General features: G+C 44.8%; 1 protein-coding gene across 1 annotated transcript in view; it reads right to left on the minus strand.

The window, feature by feature from the left end:
• LOC124291873 (DDB1- and CUL4-associated factor 12-like) overlaps positions 1-18,677 on the minus strand; it is a 28,813-nt gene extending 10,136 nt beyond the window's left edge. The window contains exons 1-5 of the mRNA XM_046728938.1: positions 18,534-18,677; positions 16,353-16,636; positions 14,925-14,985; positions 12,118-12,290; positions 141-203 (exon numbers count right to left, since the gene is read on the minus strand). Of these exons, the coding sequence (XP_046584894.1) occupies positions 141-203; positions 12,118-12,290; positions 14,925-14,985; positions 16,353-16,636; positions 18,534-18,543 (591 nt within the window). The 5' untranslated portion in view covers positions 18,544-18,677. The remainder of the gene's footprint in view (positions 1-140; positions 204-12,117; positions 12,291-14,924; positions 14,986-16,352; positions 16,637-18,533) is intronic.
• Positions 18,678-20,921: the final 2,244 nt, after the last annotated feature.

Raw genomic sequence — 20,921 nt, forward strand, 5'->3', positions numbered from 1 at the left:
TTTGTTACTTAATTTGCAAATCATCATTCTCAGTCACATTCAAACAGATCAGAAGTCAGGGACTGACAACACATTCCCACACAAACAACTGACACATTCAGAAATATTTTTATCACATTTCCATCTTACACCAATCTTACCTGTGTGAAAGTTTCGATATCCCACAGGTGAAAGTAGCCATTTAGAGACAAGGCAGCCAGTTCCTGGAACACAAAACAATGTAGAACATGCACCTGAACACATCCTCCAAACATTCACCTTCCCATACCCATTATAACATGCACCCAGAACACACAGAAAGGACAAAACCCCTTGGCACATACTCAGGACCCATCTCATGAACACACCCACAGTACACATCCCCAAGGCTGGCTGTCCCATCCTTCATTTAAGGTGTTGACGAAGAGTTGGTGATTTGTCACAACATCATGTCAGAGAGTTCCCTGTGAAGACATCTGACTCAAGGATTGATCACTAGTTGAGCCACAGCAAGCTGAGGAGTATTGCGGTCAGGTGAGTCAAGGGCGACTCACAGATGGATGTGTCAATGCTGCAGATGGAGAAAGATGTGGAGTCCTATGTAGTTCTGGAGGTTGACACATCCCCAATGTTAGCAGGAGAAGAGAAAACCTGATGAAAAGCAGGATTTCCCATCAGGGAATCGTCTATGAGACAGCTAAAGGCAATTCACCACTGGTGTAATAATGTCTCATGAGTTACGATATGTCTGAAAAGCCAAGGGGCAGTAAAAATGCCAAACAACTGAACTTTCCAATGGTGTAGGCATTGAAGATAAAGCAAAGATAACAATGGTGTGCTAGAAAGGTCGGGACATGCCTGTCCTGGTGGTGAGTAGTGGCAGTAGCAAGACACTGAAAGACTCTGCGGAAGTCATCTAAGTCAAGGTTTTCAGTATCCTAGCATACCCTGCGCCGGAATGAGTCACACACATCTGCAGCTCCTGAACAGCAGTTTTGGCTTGAGAGAGACATCTCATATCACGCCCTGGAGAGAGACTTCTCATATCACTCCCTGGAGAGAGACTTCTCATATCACTCCCTGGAGAGAGACTACTCATATCACTCCCTGGAGAGAGACTACTCATGTCACTCCCTGGAGAGAGACATCTCATATCACGCCCTGGAGAGAGACTTCTCATATCACTCCCTGGAGAGAGACTACTCATATCACTCCCTGGAGAGAAACTTCTCATATCACTCCCTGGAGAGAGACTTCTCATATCACTCCCTGGAGACTACTCATATCACTCCCTGGAGGGAGACTTCTCATATCACTCCCTGGAGAGGCTACTCATATCACTCCCTGGAGGGAGACTTCTCATATCACTCCCTGGAGAGAGACTTCTCATATCACTCCCTGGAGAGAGACTTCTCATATCATTCCCTGGAGAGAGACTTCTCATATCACTCCCTGGAGAGAGACTTCTCATATCACTCCCTGGAGAGAGACTTCTCATATCACTCCTTGAGAGAGACTACTCATATCACTCCCTGGAGAGAGACTTCTCATATCACTCCCTGGAGAGAGAAATCTCATATCACTCCCGTGCATGGTTACCAAACAATTTACCCACCAATCATGGATGATGGAGAAGTCAGAACAGAAATAAAAGATGCAATCCCACTTCCTCAATTTAAGCTTGTGATCTTGGTAGCAGGGAGCCCATAACGTGCATCAAAAGTTGTGCCATGTCTTCCAACAGAGGAATGATGTCAAGAATTCAATCAGCATGCTTATGTGTGGCCTATTCTTCTACTTAATGCTTGAGTAAAGGTGATGATAGGAGACAAAGGGAGGAAAGCAAGTTTGAATCTACTGCCATCGATCTTGAGGTAAATGACAATATGCCCCCAACCCACAGTGGATTCCACATCAGGTGGTAGCAGGGAACAATACGCAGTGGACCTTGAACTGAGATGGAGTAACGGGACTGTAGCCATCATAAACAGCAAAAGTTCACAATTGGGTAGAGTGAGTGAGTTTAGTTTTACGCCAGCTATATGGCGGCGGTCTGTAAATAATCGAGTCTGGATCAGACAATCCAGTGATCAACAACATGAGCATCGATCTGCGCAATGGGGAACCGATGACATGTGTCAACCAAGTCAGTGAGCCTGACCACCCGATCCCGTTAGTCGCCTCTTATGACAAGCATGGGTTCCTTAAGGCCAATATTCTAACCAGACCTTCACGGGTCCACAATTGTGTAGAAACACAAGTTTGAGAATTCCCATAATCCACAGAATGCAATCTTTGGATGCAAATGGAGACTGCTTTACCATTGTAGAAGCTACAATGTAGAGACCCGCACCACATGAGAAGTCCTTAAGCAAGGAGCAAGCACTTAGACACCCGTCTTAAGAAGGTGAATGTGATCCTGGTGGTTCCTGAAATAGACGCCAATGACTACTAGCATAGTGGGGGTTCTAGAGCTGCAGGGGCCTCAGTATACTGAGGGCAATGTCGGAAGTGTTGGGTGCTCCACCCACACAGTAAGCATGGTGGGGGTTCTAGAGCTGCAGGGGCCTCAGTATACTGAGGGCAATGTCTGAAGTGTTGGGTGCTCCACCCACACAGTAAGCATGGTGGGGGTTCTAGTGCTGCAGGGGCCTCAGTATACTGAGGGCAATGTCTGAAGTGTTGGGTGCTCCACCCACACAGTAAGCATGGTGGGGTTCTAGTGCTGCAGGGGCCTCAGTATACTGAGGGCAATGTCGGAAGTGTTGGGTGCTCCACCCACACAGTAAGCATGGTGGGGGTTCTAGTGCTGCAGGGGCCTCAGTATACTGAGGGCAATGTCGGAAGTGTTGGGTGCTCCACCCACACAGTAAGCATGGTGGGGGTTCTAGTGCTGCAGGGGCCTCAGTATACTGAGGGCAATGTCGGAAGTGTTGGGTGCTCCACCCACACAGTAAGCATGGTGGGGGTTCTAGTGCTGCAGGTGCCTCAGTATACTGAGGGCAATGTCGGAAGTGTCAGGTGCTCCACCCACACAGTAAGCATGGTGGGGGTTTCTAGTGCTGCAGGGGCCTCAATATACTGAGGGGGCAATGTCGGAAGTGTTGGGTGCTCCACCCACACAGTAAGCATGGTGGGGGTTCTAGTGCTGCAGTGCCTCAGTATACTGAGGGCAATGTCGGAAGTGTTGGGTGCTCCACCCACACAGTAAGCATGGTGGGGGGTTCTAGTGCTGCAGGGGCCTCCAGTATACTGAGGGCAATGTCTGGAAGTGTTGGGTGCTCCACCCACACAGTAAGCATGGTGGGGGTTCTAGTGCTGCAGGGGCCTCAGTATACTGAGGGCAATGTCTGAAGTGTTGGGTGCTCCACCCACACAGTAAGCATGGTGGGGGTTCTAGTGCTGCAGGGGCCTCAATATACTGAGGGCAATGTCGGAAGTGTTGGGTGCTCCACCCACACAGTAAGCATGGTGGGGGTTCTAGTGCTGCAGGGGCCTCAGTATACTGAGGGCAATGTCGGAAGTGTTGGGTGCTCCACCCACACAGTAAGCATGGTGGGGGTTCTAGTGCTGCAGGGCCTCAGTATACTGAGGGGCAATGTCGGAAGTGTTGGGTGCTCCACCCACACAGTAAGCATGGTGGGGGGTTCTAGTGCTGCAGGGGCCTCAGTATACTGAGGGCAATGTCTGAAGTGTTGGGTGCTCCACCCACACAGTAAGCATGGTGGGGGTTCTAGTGCTGCAGGGGCCTCAGTATACTGAGGGCAATGTCGGAAGTGTTGGGTGCTCCACCCACACAGTAAGCATGGTGGGGGTTCTAGTGCTGCAGGTGCCTCAGTATACTGAGGGCAATGTGAGCCGGAGGAAGTGTTGGGTGCTCCACCCACACAGTAAGCATGGTGGGGGTTCTAGTGCTGCAGGGGCCCTCAGTATACTGAGGGCAATGTCGGAAGTGTAGGTGCTCCACCCACACAGTAAGCATGGTGGGGGTTCTAGTGCTGCAGGGGCCTCAGTATACTGAGGGCAATGTCGGAAGTGTTGGGTGCTCCACCCACACAGTAAGCATGGTGGGGGTTCTAGTGCTGCAGGGGCCTCAGTATACTGAGGGCAATGTCTGAAGTGTTGGGTGCTCCACCCACACAGTAAGCATGGTGGAGGTTCTAGTGCTGCAGGGCCTCAGTATACTGAGGGCAATGTCGGAAGTGTTGGGTGCTCCACCCACACAGTAAGCATGGTGGGGGGTTCTAGTGCTGCAGGGGCCTCAGTATACTGAGGGCAATGTCTGAAGTGTTGGGTGCTCCACCCACACAGTAAGCATGGTGGAGGTTCTAGTGCTGCAGGGGCCTCAATATACTGAGGGCAATGTCTGAAGTGTTGGGTGCTCCACCCACACAGTAAGCATGGTGGGGGTTCTAGTGCTGCAGGGGCCTCAATATACTGAGGGGCAATGTCTGAAGTGTTGGGTGCTCCACCCACACAGTAAGCATGGTGGGGGTTCTAGTGCTGCAGGTGCCTCAGTATACTGAGGGGCAATGTCGGAAGTGTTGGGTGTGCTCCACCCACACAGTAAGCATGGTGGGGGTTCTAGTGCTGCAGGGGCCTCAATATACTGAGGGCAATGTCGAGGAAGTGTTGGGTGCTCCACCCACACAGTAAGCATGGTGGGGGTTCTAGTGCTGCAGGTGCCTCAATATACTGAGGGCAATGTCTGAAGTGTTGGGTGCTCCACCCACACAGTAAGCATGGTAGGGGTTCTAGTGCTGCAGGTGCCTCAATATACTGAGGGCAATGTCGGAAGTGTTGGGTGCTCCACCCACACAGTAAGCATGGTGGGGGTTCTAGTGCTGCAGGTGCCTCAATATACTGAGGGCAATGTCGGAAGTGTTGGGTGCTCCACCCACACAGTAAGCATGGTGGGGGTTCTAGTGCTGCAGGTGCCTCAATATACTGAGGGCAATGTCGAGGAAGTGTTGGGTGCTCCACCCACACAGTAAGCATGGTGGGGGTTCTAGTGCTGCAGGTGCCCTCAATATACTGAGGGCAATGTCGGAAGTGTTGGGTGCTCCACCCACACAGTAAGCATGGTGGGGTTCTAGTGCTGCAGGGGCCTCAATATACTGAGGGCAATGTCTGAAGTGTTGGGTGCTCCACCCACACAGTAAGCATGGTGGGGGTTCTAGTGCTGCAGGTGCCTCAGTATACTGAGGGCAATGTCGGAAGTGTTGGGTGCTCCACCAACACAGTAAGCATGGTGGGGGTTCTAGTGCTGCAGGTGCCTCAGTATACTGAGGGCAATGTCGGAAGTGTTGGGTGCTCCACCCACACAGTAAGCATGGTGGAGGTTTTAGTGCTGCAGGTGCCTCAGTATACTGAGGGCAATGTCGGAAGTGTTGGGTGCTCCACCAACACAGTAAGCATGGTGGGGGTTCTAGTGCTGCAGGGGCCTCAATATACTGAGGGCAATGTCGGAAGTGTTGGGTGCTCCACCAACACAGTAAGCATGGTGGGGGTTCTAGTGCTGCAGGGGCCTCAATATACTGAGGGCAATGTCGGAGTGTTGGGTGCTCCACCCACACAGTAAGCATGGTGGGGGTTCTAGTGCTGCAGGTGCCTCAGTATACTGAGGGCAATGTCTGAAGTGTTGAAGGTGCTCCACCCACACAGTAAGCATGGTGGGGTTCTAGTGCTGCAGGTGCCTCAGTATACTGAGGGCAATGTCGGAAGTGTTGGGTGCTCCACCCACACAGTAAGCATGGTGGAGGTTCTAGTGCTGCAGGGGCCTCAATATACTGAGGGCAATGTCTGAGGAAGTGTTGGGTGCTCCACCAACACAGTAAGCATGGTGGAGGTTCTAGTGCTGCAGGTGCCTCAATATACTGAGGAGGGCAATGTCGGAAGTGTTGGGTGCTCCACCCACACAGTAAGCATGGTGGGGTTCTAGTGCTGCAGGGGCCTCAATATACTGAGGGCAATGTCTGAAGTGTTGGGTGCTCCACCCACACAGTAAGCATGGTGGGGGTTCTAGTGCTGCAGGTGCCCTCAGTATACTGAGGGCAATGTCGAGGAAGTGTTGGGTGCTCCACCCACACAGTAAGCATGGTGGGGGTTCTAGTGCTGCAGGGCCTCAATATACTGAGGGCAATGTCGGAAGTGTTGGGTGCTCCACCCACACAGTAAGCATGGTGGGGGTTCTAGTGCTGCAGGTGCCTCAGTATACTGAGGGCAATGTCGGAAGTGTTGGGTGCTCCACCCACACAGTAAGCATGGTGGGGGTTCTAGTGCTGCAAGGGCCTCAATATACTGAGGGCAATGTCTGAAGTGTTGGGTGCTCCACCCACACAGTAAGCATGGTGGGGGTTCTAGTGCTGCAGGGGCCTCAGTATACTGAGGGCAATGTCGGAAGTGTTGGGTGCTCCACCCACACAGTAAGCATGGTGGGGGTTCTAGTGCTGCAGGGGCCTCAGTATACTGAGGGCAATGTCTGAAGTGTTGGGTGCTCCACCCACACAGTAAGCATGGTGGGGGTTCTAGTGCTGCAGGGCCTCAGTATACTGAGGGCAATGTCGGAAGTGTTGGGTGCTCCACCCACACAGTAAGCATGGTGGAGGTTCTAGTGCTGCAGGGGCCTCAATATACTGAGGGCAATGTCGGAAGTGTTGGGTGCTCCACCCACACAGTAAGCATGGTGGGGGTTCTAGTGCTGCAGGGGCCTCAATATACTGAGGGCAATGTCTGAAGTGTTGGGTGCTCCACCCACACAGTAAGCATGGTGGTGGGGTTCTAGTGCTGCAGGTGCCTCAGTATACTGAGGGCAATGTCGGAAGTGTTGGGTGCTCCACCCACACAGTAAGCATGGTGGGGGTTCTAGTGCTGCAGGGGCCTCAGTATACTGAGGGCAATGTCGGAAGTGTTGGGTGCTCCACCCACACAGTAAGCATGGTGGAGGTTCCAGTGCTGCAGGTGCCTCAGTATACTGAGGGCAATGTCGGAAGTGTTGGGTGCTCCACCCACACAGTAAGCATGGTGGGGGGTTCTAGTGCTGCAGGTGCCTCAATATACTGAGGGCAATGTCTGAAGTGTTGGGTGCTCCACCCACACAGTAAGCATGGTGGGGGTTCTAGTGCTGCAGGTGCCTCAATATACTGAGGGCAATGTCTGAAGTGTTGGGTGCTCCACCCACACAGTAAGCATGGTGGAGGTTCTAGTGCTGCAGGTGCCTCAATATACTGAGGGCAATGTCTGAAGTGTTGGGTGCTCCACCCACACAGTAAGCATGGTGGGGGTTCTAGTGCTGCAAGGGCCTCAATATACTGAGGGCAATGTCTGGAAGTGTTGGGTGCTCCACCCACACAGTAAGCATGGTGGGGGTTCTAGTGCTGCAGGGGCCTCAGTATACTGAGGGCAATGTCGGAAGTGTTGGGTGCTCCACCCACACAGTAAGCATGGTGGGGGTTCTAGTGCTGCAGGTGCCTCAGTATACTGAGGGCAATGTCGGAAGTGTTGGGTGCTCCACCCAACACAGTAAGCATGGTGGGGTTCTAGTGCTGCAGGGGCCTCAGTATACTGAGGGCAATGTCGGAAGTGTTGGGTGCTCCACCCACACAGTAAGCATGGTGGGGGTTCTAGTGCTGCAGGTGCCTCAGTATACTGAGGGCAATGTCTGGAAGTGTTGGGTGCTCCACCCACACAGTAAGCATGGTGGGGGTTCTAGTGCTGCAGGTGCCTCAATACTGAGGGCAATGTCCAGGAAGTGTTGGGTGCTCCACCCACACAGTAAGCATGGTGGAGGTTCTAGTGCTGCAGGGGCCTCAATATACTGAGGGCAATGTAGAGAAGTGTTGGGTGCTCCACCCACACAGTAAGCATGGTGGAGGTTTTAGTGCTGCAGGGGCCTCAATATACTGAGGGCAATGTCTGAAGTGTTGGGTGCTCCACCCACACAGTAAGCATGGTGGAGGGTTCTAGTGCTGCAGGGGCCTCAATATACTGAGGGCAATGTCGGAAGTGTTGGGTGCTCCACCCACACAGTAAGCATGGTGGAGGTTTTAGTGCTGCAGGGGCCTCAATATACTGAGGGCAATGTCGGAAGTGTTGGGTGCTCCACCCACACAGTAAGCATGGTGGGGGTTCTAGTGCTGCAGGGGCCTCAATATACTGAGGGCAATGTCGGAAGTGTTGGGTGCTCCACCCACACAGTAAGCATGGTGGGGGTTCTAGTGCTGCAGGGGCCTCATTATACTGAGGGCAATGTCGGGAAGTGTTGGGTGCTCCACCCACACAGTAAGCATGGTGGGGTTCTAGTGCTGCAGGGGCCTCATTATACTGAGGGCAATGTCGGAAGTGTTGGGTGCTCCACCCACACAGTAAGCATGGTGGGGGTTCTAGTGCTGCAGGGGCCTCAATATACTGAGGGCAATGTCGGAAGTGTTGGGTGCTCCACCCACACAGTAAGCATGGTGGAGGTTCTAGTGCTGCAGGGGCCTCAATATACTGAGGGCAATGTCGGAAGTGTTGGGTGCTCCACCCACACAGTAAGCATGGTGGAGGTTCTAGTGCTGCAGGTGCCTCAATATACTGAGGGCAATGTAACTCCTGATGTGCACCGAACTGGAAGTAGCGTCAGCTTGTGATGTAATGTTAGGAATCACAATAAGCCGCGCATGAGTAGTCCCCACCTCCGAGCGTAAAGCTGAGGAACATTCACCACCAAAGGCGGCCGGGATGAATACCAGGCGTAGATAACACAACAAACGTGGTGGTGAAGAATCTTCTACTGTATTGCCAGGCTATAAAAATATACTGGGTGAGTTAAAGTGTTTGACAGTGATTTTCACTGACTGTAGGAATCACACTTTCTCTAAGAAATCTGAAAATAGGACATTAATGTTCTGATTACAATCTCAAAATGAGGTTGGATAGTGAAGGAATCCATTTTCATTTTTATACAAATTATAGCATGTAAACTATGCTGTTTTTGTCAATGAATTACAAAGGGTAACATCAGTTGTGAATTGACAATGTGAAATTCAGTCAAACTAGGAACACTGGGAGGAAGTGCCGAACCGGGAGTAAGCGCCGAACCAGGAACACTGGGAAGCGCCGAACCAGGAACACTGGGAGAAGCGCCGAACCAGGAACACTGGGAGAAGCCGAACCAGGAACACTGGGAGAAGCCGAACCAGGAACACTGGGAGAAGAACCGGAAGGAAGGCCCGAACCGGGAGGAGAAGCGCCGAACCAGGAACACTGGGAGGAAGCGTTGAACCAGGAACACTGGGAGGAAGCGCCAAACCAGGCACAAACGTCGAACTGGAACCAAACAAAGCGCCGAACTGGAAGTAAAGCCGAACCTGACCAAACATATGGGAGGAAGCTTTGAATCCAGATAACTGTCCTGATGTAGCGCGAACCAGGTACAAGCGGCGAACTGGAACTAAACAAGAGCGCCAAACTGGAAGTAAGCGGAGCTCTGACCAAACATATGGGATCCATGACAATCGGCGCTCTAATCGTAGATAACTGTCCTGATGTAAGCGTCGCTTCAAAAGTATCCGTCGCTTCAAAAGTAAGGCGCGCACTGGTAGAAAGCGCTGAACTGGAAGTAAGCGGCGCTCTGAGCAAACACGTGGAATCAGTGACAAGCGGCGCTCTAAACGTAGGTAACTCCTGATGTAAGCGTCGAACTGGAAGTAACGTCACTTGTGATGTAATGTTAGGAATCACAATAAGCGCCGCATGAGTAGTCCCCACCTCCGAAACGTAAAGGCGTCGAGGAACATTCACCACCAAAGACGGCCGGGATGAATACCAGATGTAGATAACACAACAACTCGTGGTGGTGAAGAATCTTCTAGAGTAATGAGGCTATAAGAATGCGGACGGAAGAGTTGACGTAGATTTTCACTGAGGTAGGAATCAGACGCCTCTAAAGGAAATCTTCATTAGGAGACTTCGACTTCGAACGTCGTACTGCAGATATCAAACGGCGATCTAACTTAGGATGTTTACTACTCAGACCCTCAGATGGATTCCGACAATCTCTGTCAAACTTGCGTCTACAAGCTACCAGGCGATATTCGGAAAACGCATCGTCGTCACGGTTTGCACACAAAGTGCAACGTCTAGACCATTCACACCGGCCTAAACAGTCAACACATAGGTTATGTGGGTCTGCCGCCAAGAAATTACTGTTGCAGTTATCGCAATGTTTGCGTTTATTAGAACCATAACAATTCGATTTTCCCATTGTAGAAACACAATCAAACTCTCTTATAGACAAACACACATCCACACAACGTGGCGACAAGAAAGAGAAATGACAGGTAGAGGTGGTCATGTGATCATTTGGGCAAGCTGCATGCTTTCGTGGATGATTGACAGGCGTTGATGTCGGGGTGAGGACAGAGGTCAGGACTGGTCAGAGGCCAGTTAGATTTGACTCAACTTAGCTGACAGCACGTTTCCACACATGGTCGTAGAAGAGAGAGATGGTGCATACCGTGAGATAGGATAAGTTTATAAATTAACGGGACGAATTCTGACGCAGTCGTCAGTAAAATATAATACAGAGTACTATTATTTAACGCAAAGAAATATAACCTAGCATTGTGTAATTTTAATTAGTTTTTATGTAAAATATATATAATCAACGCGAAGGTTATACGGACCCTCATGAATGTGGTAAGCAGAAGTTATACGCACATGGAATGGGGTAAAATACGGAAGCCATTTAAATTCACACATTTTTACCGATGTTACTGTAAACTAGCAGTCAATGGAAAACGAGGTGGTAATCAGTTTGTGATTGTTGAATGGGGTAAAATAAGCAAGCCAGTTTGTTGCTACAATAAATATGATATTTAGAGAAATAAAATATATTATGTATTTTCTGTCAACTACACTTTGTTTCGATCCGTGATTAGACGCAATATATATGATTGTGAATTCTTTGAATAATGTGGCCAAAGTTATAATTATTGGTAACTGCCAGTTGTCTGTGGTCTGTGTTTGCCGCGATTAGGACCCCATCGCGGGGGATCGACTTATGCACGATTTTAAGGGTCAAGTTTGGGGGTCGTCTTATCAATGGGGTCGGCTTATAGACGGTAATATGCGGTAATAGCCTAAATACAGTTTTTTTCTATTTCCGACAGTACTTTAATGACCCATTTCAAACTTGAATTCTTTCAAAACTGATGGAGAAAGCTGTTACCAGACAACTGATGAAGTATATCATCCCCCATGGATGACTATTAGTCTGCTTATCATCCGCATCTTTCAACAGAGACCTTGCTCCTGAGAGTTGTAAAATGATCTCCAGTGTCTAGTAGATTCTGGTGACATGGCAACGCTGACTCTTTTAGATCTCAGTGCAGCATTTGATACGGCTGATCATTACAAGCTTCTGGACACTGAAGTTGGTATCAGTGGGACAGCGCTCTCTTGGTTTCCCATGAACAATGAAAATGCACCTGCATATTCCCAGACAATCTATACACGATGTATTAAGGATTGAGAATGTCTTTAAGCAGTTGAAACAAACTTTACATTTCATTCCTCTGACATAGTCCTTTCCCATGCTAATAGATCTTAGAAACTTCATAAAAATACCAAAAACCTAAAGGGTAACCGCTGAGATCTCCTTTATTATATAGAAATAAATTTCTTAGGATGTCAGCACCCTTGTGCAGCAAGATAACAGAAGACTACAGAATGGCAGTCACATGATCAACCAGGAACAGGTCACATGCCCTACAGGAGGTTCCCGAGAGAAAAAATAATGGGGTGTGTTCAGACAAACTGTTTAAGGAAAATTATTCCAGGTCATTTCCACTCAACAATTTCCACAAAAGTTTAAAAACATGACATTTACAAGATTTTAGCCAAATGACAATAAACAGTCAAGTATGAATTGAGGCTACATTTTCATCAACATGTTAATCTTTAACAATCAATGTTTGACTGATGTTATATCTTTATGGTTTTTGAGTAGTTTTACACTTAACAGAAGTAGATATGCAGCAACAAGCAGTAGATAACTTGTGATTTTTTTATACCAAGTCAAGTCTGTTTCAAGACTGCCAAACAGGTACTAACACCTTTCTGCATAAGTTCATGGATATAGAGTAAACTGTTCACCTTCCGTTCCTTGTGAAACGCAAGAGCTCTGACTTTCTCCGCCTTCTGACAATGCTGCACTGTGACAGGGTGTTTGACACTGTACTCCGGAATGAACAGGTTGTTGATGTGAGAAGATCGATCATCATCACAGTTATCAATCTTCCACAGGGCGAGATTGTTGTCTCGAGATCCTGGAATACATCAACCGGTATTGTCATTACATTTACTGTTTTCATGTTGTCAAGCACCATGATCGATAAGGTATGAGAGATAACTATACATGGTACAAGATCCATGCCAGCAAAGTAACACAATAACAAAAATGATTCATAACGAAACACATCAGATCATACCTAACACTACGATTCAAAAAAAAGATATGACACCATGATGAAGAATAGGGTTCACAGTAAAGCCATGCCTTACACTAGGATTCATAACAAAGCCATGCCTTACACTAGGATTCATAACAAAGCCATGCCTTACACTAGGATTCATAACAAAGCCATGCCTTACACTAGGATTCATAACAAAGCCATGCCTTACACTAGGATTCATAACAAAGCCATGCCTTACACTAGGATTCGTAACAAGGCCATGCCTTACACGAGGATTCTCAGCAAAGCCATACCTTACACTACGATTCAAAACAAAAGATACGATACCATTAATAAAGACAAACAATTTTGTATTCATTTTCTCTGAAATGCCTACAGTGTAAGGGAGATAACTCCATATATATTCCAAGCAGTGGTGTGTGCATCACTGTCAGACTTGGTCACCAGTCAAGATTCATAACATTACGATCCACAGAAAATAAAGTCAAATTACTGGTTCAGACTAGGACTCCAGAGCTGTCCGAGGCTTCAATTATATGATCTGAGACCCATAAGTTCCTTGGCACATGATGCAACAGATGCTTCAGGAACTGACCAGGGGTGACTGCTAACTTGACCTGGCTTCTAGTTTGGTAACATCCATTAAGCAAACAAGGCCTGATATTGTACACTAATTCCACAACACAACTCCACAACTTCTCATTAAGAAACACATTATGGATGATAAAATATATGGGTCATGCTGCACATGGAATAAGTTGGAACATGTTGTAGAGAGGATATGTGAGAACATTGCATGGGGAATATGTTGGAAACACTGCACATGGGGGTATGCTGGAACATTTGGCATTCGGGACACGTTGACACACATTACACAGGGAATATGTTGGGACATGTGTTCGGACATGTTGACCAGGGAATATGTTGGGACATGTTAACCAGGGAATATGTTGGGATATGATGACCAGGGAATGTGTTGGGACATGGTGACCAGGGAATATGTTGGGACATGTTAACCAGGGAATATGTTGGGACATGATTGACCAGGGAATATGTTGGGACATGATGACCAGGGAATATGTTGGGACATGTTAACCAGGGAATATGTTGGGACATGTTAACCAGGGAATATGTTGGGACATGATGACCAGGGAATATGTTGGGACATGTTAACCAGGGAATAACCAGGGAATGTATTGGGACATGTTAACCAGGGAATATGTTGGGACATGTTGACCAGGGAATGTGTTGGGACATGTTAACCAGGGAATATGTTGGGACATGTTAACCAGGGAATATGTTGGGACATGTTAACCAGGGAATATGTTGGGACATGTTAACCAGGGAATATGTTGGGACACACTGACCAGGGAATATGTTGGAACACACTTCACACCAGGGAAGATGTTGGAACATGATAGGGGGGACTTCACAGGGAATATGTTGGAACACACTTCTCACAGGGATATGTTGGGAACACTTCTTTACAGAGGATATGTTGGAACACTTCTTTACAGAGGATATGTTGGCACACTTCACAGGGGATATGTTGCAACACACTTCACAGGGGATATGTTGGAACACTTCTTTACAGGGGATATGTTGGAACACACTTACAGGGGATATGTTGGAACACACTTCACAGGGATATGTTGGAACACTTCTTTACAGAGGATATGTTGGAACACACTTACAGAGGATATGTTGGAACACTTCACAGGGATATGTTGGAACACACTTCTTTACACAGGGATATGTTGGAACACACACTTTACAGGGATATGTTGGAACACACACACACAGGACATGTTGGAACACACTTCACAGGGGATATGTTGGAACACTTCTTTACAGAGGATATGTTGGAACACACTTCACAGGATATGTTGGAACACACTTTACAGAGGATATGTTGGAACACACTTTACAGGGGATATGTTGGAACACACTTTACAGAGGATATGTTGGAACACACTTCACAGGGGATATGTTGGAACACTTCTTTACAGAGGATATGTTGGAACACACTTTACAGGGGATATGTTGGAACACTTCTTTACAGAGGATATGTTGGAACACACTTTACAGGGGATATGTTGCAACACTTCTTTACAGAGGATATGTTGGAACACTTTACAGGGGATATGTTGGAACACTTCTTTACAGAGGATATGTTGGAACACACTTTACAGAGGATATGTTGGAACACACTTCACAGGGGATATGTTGGAACACTTCTTTACAGAGGATATGTTGGAACACACTTTACAGGGGATATGTTGGAACACTTCTTTACAGAGGATATGTTGGAACACACTTCACAGGGATATGTTGGAACACACTTTACAGGGGATATGTTGGAACACTTCTTTACAGGGGATATGTTGGAACACACTTCACAGGGGATATGTTGGAACACTTCTTTACAGTGTAACTGACATTGACATTAACTGACAGACACTACTTTGTTTTTCTCTTCAAACATACCTGACAACACAAACTCATCGTCAATCCATACCAGATCAAACACCCAGTCTTTGTGTCCCAGCTGAAATAAACATCCAGAAGTTACTCTGTTGTGTGACCTTGGTAACTAGGCATGAATGAATCAACACATAATCGAAGTCTGCTCATATACTTTAACCAAATTTCATATACATGTAATCTTACAAATGCAAAATGTGACGACAGGAGTGTTCCGGATAATGTTGTTTCCAATTCTCTTTAAGCACTGAGTACGATAACATATTACCATATATTGACCTACCAACAAAAAGTCAGGGAACTAATGATTTGCATGAACTGATCTATTAGGTGGACATTTTCAAGACTGTGGTGACGAAAATGAACATAAAATCTGATCAAAATATATATCATATACATAAGTAGCATGAGATTCATGAGCACCTAACAGCAAGAGTATGTGCGAACAGGAACTCACTATCACAAATGACAATGAGCTAAAGAATGCTTATAAATGTTTCCAAGACAGCATGTCAAGGAACTGACAAAATGAACGATTATGGGTGCAAAAGATACACATGAGTACCAAGTACTTGAACATCATAGTAAATACACACATTTCATCAAATGCAATGTGGCTAACAGCCCCAAGAAGTCAAGGTGTGCAGGGCATGAACCTGATCAAAATATTTCTTTCCTATTTGATAATTATGGTTTCATTGACAAAAATCCAGAAATTTCACTTTGGCCAAATAAAAAAATGTTGTGGTTCCGATTACACCTCTTAAAATTTAGGGTAGGTACCGGTAGGTAGAAACCTTATTTTTACATATTGGTTTTAGAAATAAAGTACAAACTAACAACACATTTATCAAAGTGTAATTGTTTATTTAATCAAGCTTGCGGCCATCATGTCGACTTTCTCTATCAGAATGACCTATGTCTGTAGGTCCTGGAAAAAGACAATGGTATCTGCAAAGCTTATTACATTCTGCAATAGAAAATTAAAAGCAGGAGGAGGAAGGTTGTAAAAGATTATATCTTACATAATCATCACATTTTTTAACATTAAGTGCATATAAAGCACAGCCTAATACTTCAGTACAATTAGTTTCTCAGTCCTACAATTACATCAAGTTAATAACAGTTAATAGACAACATGCATCCGAGGCTGTTCCTGCAACATTACTACTGTAACTTTACCCTCATAAAACTTCACATGGAAAATCAAAACAAAATGATGATAGTTTGTTAAGTAACTTTTCTATTTGGAGATAAATGTTGTGAAACTTTTTTCCAGAGTTGGCCTGATGATTTCATTACATTCTGTGTTGACATGAATTTTGATCATGAACCCATATGGAGTTAGAATGTGATTCATTGGTATCATTTTAACCCAAACAGACTATACATCACAACACATCATCTTCTGATGACACCTTCTCTTCATCACAAACGAACCTGGTTGCACTTTGTGCCAAAGACAACCTGCTTGTCACTCAACCACTTGGCTGCAAATATCTTGTTAATTGAACCAAGTTTGTATTCTCTCTCTTGGAGTAAGCACGGTATCTGTTCTGCCAAGTAGTCAGAGAAGATGCTTTGTGGCACACGTTTCCCCAGGCCATACTGTCGCTGCTGGGTATAGAAGAAGGCCTCTTTTGGTAGGCTACGTAGGTGGCACAACTCCTCCTCTGCAGATATTGAGAAGTGTTTTCTCTTGTGAGATTCTGTGCCAATAAAGTGAAAGAAAGACAAAAAAGTACTTGTTCTAATCAAGATGAGGTTAACCTTTCCCAAGAGATGTTGATACTCAAATATGCCATTAAAAGTTTTTAGATATCATCTCCGTGCTCTAGATGCAATACATACAAATTTTATGTATGTCAAATAGTAAAATATGTAAGGACTGCAACTTACAAACACATATTAAATACAAGTACTAATGGAAACAAACCTCAATGCTCTCACGAGTGATGCTAAACCGTGTCTTTTTTCAAAACTGTTCTTCATAACATTGTTCAATTTCTGTTTATAGAAACAGTCAATACCTATCTCCTAAATGGGAATTCATCATTTTGTATCAGCAGCAAATGGACTTCCTCCCAATCCTGCATAAGCTAGTACCAATACAAAAATCAAATTCTGTCGAATCAGTTATGTTGAGATTAGTTTGGCACTAATATCTGAATGTACAACACAATGTCTTTGAAAACAAGTAAGTATAAACAGGGGTTATAGCTAAAACGGCACCACAGCAGAACGGCACCAAAATCGTTTGGCGAAAATGGCACCGTATTGGCAAAAACGGCTACTGATTTCTGAGCTAAAACGGCACCATATACAAAACACAGTATGATGTTGACTTTTATGTTTTAGTTCGTTTAATTATAACATTAGAATCAACATATAAAAAACCCCGAATGACATATGTGAATCCATATGAATCGACCAGCTTCTTCTTTCCTTTCTGAGAACCAATCTCCACGATTGTGAACTCGTTTTTCGGGATATCAGCAGTAGGGGGGTCGAGGAGGGTGCTGTCTACCATGGTTTGGGCGATTTGAGTTGAGTAAATGTACTTAAAACATCAAAGGTTGTGATGTTTTCACGCTAAATTGACAGGCTTTTCCAATCACTGTCGGCACAGTAGATGTTTTGACTATCGAAACATTCTACAAGCCGATTATCGGCCATAGTCAGTCAGACTCATTCATTATCTAAACATACTGGAATCTGATTATCAGCTAACACAAACTTTCCAATCACTGTCGGCAGAGTAGACGCATTCCCAAAATTCTGTATTCAGATTATCTAATGACAAATAAGATTTTATTTGGTGCCGTTTTCACCATAAGATTTGTAGCCGTTTTCGCCAAGTCGAGGTTCAGTTATGTCTAATTGGTGCCGTTTTCGCCTGGTGCCGTTTTGCTGTGGTGACGTTTTAGCCTGCACCCTATAAACAGTAGGTATGTAAAAATGTATACATTGCTGAATTGTGGATGTCTAATACAGTGATTCAAAATATCTGAAAAGCATAAAGGGGTCTTTGTCCATTGTGGTCACTGACTAAATATAAAGTTTCAGGGATCATGTTGCATTTTATGTTACACCAGAGCACATGCATTCAGATGACATGATGCACATCTGCATTATAACGAAAACACTGTGGTACAGCCTATAGCTCTGTGGAGCAAAATGTAAATACCCAAATCGCTTATAAATACTATAAGGAGCAGCACAGAAGTATGGGAAGACTATATGTAAATACTGAATAAAAATGTTCTTCACAAGTCTAGATTATTATTTTATTCTACAATAACATATTCTTTGAGGTCTGGATATTTTAAAATAACATAGAAACGTGAAGTATCCAGTTGACTAAAACCCTCAATACGAACACACGTGTGCACTTGACAGAGTCTGTCGTCTCACGTAGTTTCTATATTTAAGTCAGTATTACATTTCCACTCACTTCTTTCAAAGAAATTTGCATTTAATTACTGAAAATAAGACAAGCATCGAAAATATACCGACTGTCAAAAGCGATGAGTAAAATATGCAAGGAATGCAGGTGAATTACGCGGCTGTCAAATACGAACGATGAATTTGAATTTATCAATATATACTTACTTCTGAACATTGCTGTGGTTTGAATATGTCACGGTTGGTCTAAAAATCAGTTTGCATATCATTGTTTGTTTAATTTAGACATACAGTAAATAACTGTACATAGTGTAACGTTTTCTATCGATAACCCATACACAAACACAGAACAGCGCCCTCTATATCCGGGGAGAAAACTGCCATGTTTTTATGCTTGAATGATACCCGCTAAAAATAGGTTTATCGTGCTACTCGTTTACAGCTTATGGTCTCTGTTTACAGTTAGGGCATCATTTTTTTAATGTGTTTCATGTAGCCACCAAATTCTGAACATGGGTCGGTCGGTCGGGGAAAAAGACTAAAAAAGAAAACTTAACAAATACAAAATTATCCGAACAATGTTCTTCATTCTCATTTATTGTAATTCTTATCACAATTTCTAGCACTCTGGACTTGTGGCAGCGACTTAAATGTCTAAAAATATATATAGGTGACATGACCACCCGAAGATCGACAGGACTGGATATTCTTTGTAAATTATTATGACATACCGTTTACTTCCCCAGTATAATTCATCTAAAGGAATATCTCACCTTAGCGGATATCTCTATCCCCTAGCCCGACCCCCACCACCGTCTGCGACAACCGTCCTGGTTTTGCTTGTGAGACGACCCTCTCCTACCTGTTTCTTTTTATAGTGATAGTGAGACTCCAGGGTAGCTTCATCCTTAATAGTTTCAGTCTTAAAGTTATTATTTTTTACGTCAGCTATCGTTTATAATGAAGCTACTTTTAATTTCAAAATGGGCAATTATAAAGTTCCTTTGTAATACAATATCGTCGCACACTAATTTGAATAAAGGCATGATCTGTTCCAAATAAGTCGCTTTCGACTTACAAAAAAACTGCATTGCTCATTTCTGCACTAATCTCTCCTGAGTAAAGTCCTTTTTCTACGTTTCCTATCTCACTACCAATGAGACCGTAGTTAGACCGAACTTAGTTTAACAGATATTTCACATTTTCACATATTAACTACATATATTGTAGATATAAATGCGAAAAAAAAGTTTTTTAATTTCCGACAGTACTTTAGTTTCTGTAAGTCTCATAATTCTGGCTGATGGGCAAATATATTTGAGATAGATTGTACAGGGGAAACTTTGTCCAAATTATACTTTTTGTATTATATCTGAAGTACACCAAATAAAATATTTAAAAAAACAAGTATAAGACTCAAATGAGAACAGTTATCAAGTTAATCCATTAGAAGAATTATATCACAATGGCAACTTTCAACTGAGTACTATGGAACGTTAACGCAATACCCAGCTAACAATTTCACGTTGTCACAACGTTTTTACTTTCGTTGTTACAACGTTATTCCGTGGACTTCCATTTACGCAAAGATTTTAAACTCAGAAAACTCCAAGAAGCCATCTACATAAAAAGACTCCAGCCTTCAATCAACCGTGACCAAGGTTATTACCTCCTGCACACTACCAACTCATTAAAGACCCTCATCACCGATCTCAAAGCCCTTGTGTTGTTATTGTGCCTGGCTTCCTAAGCCCTTGTGTTGTTATTGTGTCTGGCTTCCTAAGCCCTTGTGTTGTTATTGTGTCTGGCTTCCCCCTTGTGTTGTTATTGTGTCTGCCTTCCTAATCCCTATTGCACTGTACAAACATCTACTCTAACTTGTATATATGCTCCTTCATCCTTATGCTGTTCTTCACTTGCTTGATAACGGTGTTAGAACCTACACCGAAACGTCGCTCTCACAGCAATACAGAAGTTGTTCATCCATATATTGTTATCCTTCCTTACTGCCCCAACTTCTAAATGCCTCTCAAAGAAGTTATCCCATTTACGCTGTCACAACTGTGTAATGCGTCATTTTTACGTCGCAACAAGGTTAAAGTTATTTGATGCTAACGAACGTATTTTACGATGTCTTACGTTCTATTTAACGTTAATGGTTGACTAGTTTTCCCAGTAGTGAGAAGTACATATCAAACAAATCAGAAGTTCACTTCATCAGTTTTATTCGTCAGTTTGCATGTTATTTTGGTCGTGTGTTTTCTGAAGCTGTAGCTGAATAGTGAAGAAAGAATGTCAAAGTTAATTTTTTTATAGAAAACTATCGTGACACCAAGTTATAAGAAACGTTGTTATATATATAACGTTGTGAGGAGCCCAAAGCACAACGTTTCCTGAAAGTTGGTGATGCTGTGATGTTGAATGCGGTCTGGGTGGAATGTACTCTGCAGACGACCGAAAACAAGACACTGAAAGGAGCAGGAGGGATGATTGGCTTGACACTTAAAGGTTCCGCTCTTGCAATATGTTTTCTGGTTCGTCCCATGACTGTAAAGTAGTTCACAAAGTTCCAAGATGTCATCTGTCATGTTGGCA

Source organism: Haliotis rubra, unplaced genomic scaffold (assembly GCF_003918875.1).
Source record: "Haliotis rubra isolate DU_JTF1 unplaced genomic scaffold, ASM391887v1 Scf50, whole genome shotgun sequence".
Classification (NCBI taxonomy): Eukaryota; Metazoa; Mollusca; class Gastropoda; order Lepetellida; family Haliotidae; genus Haliotis; species Haliotis rubra.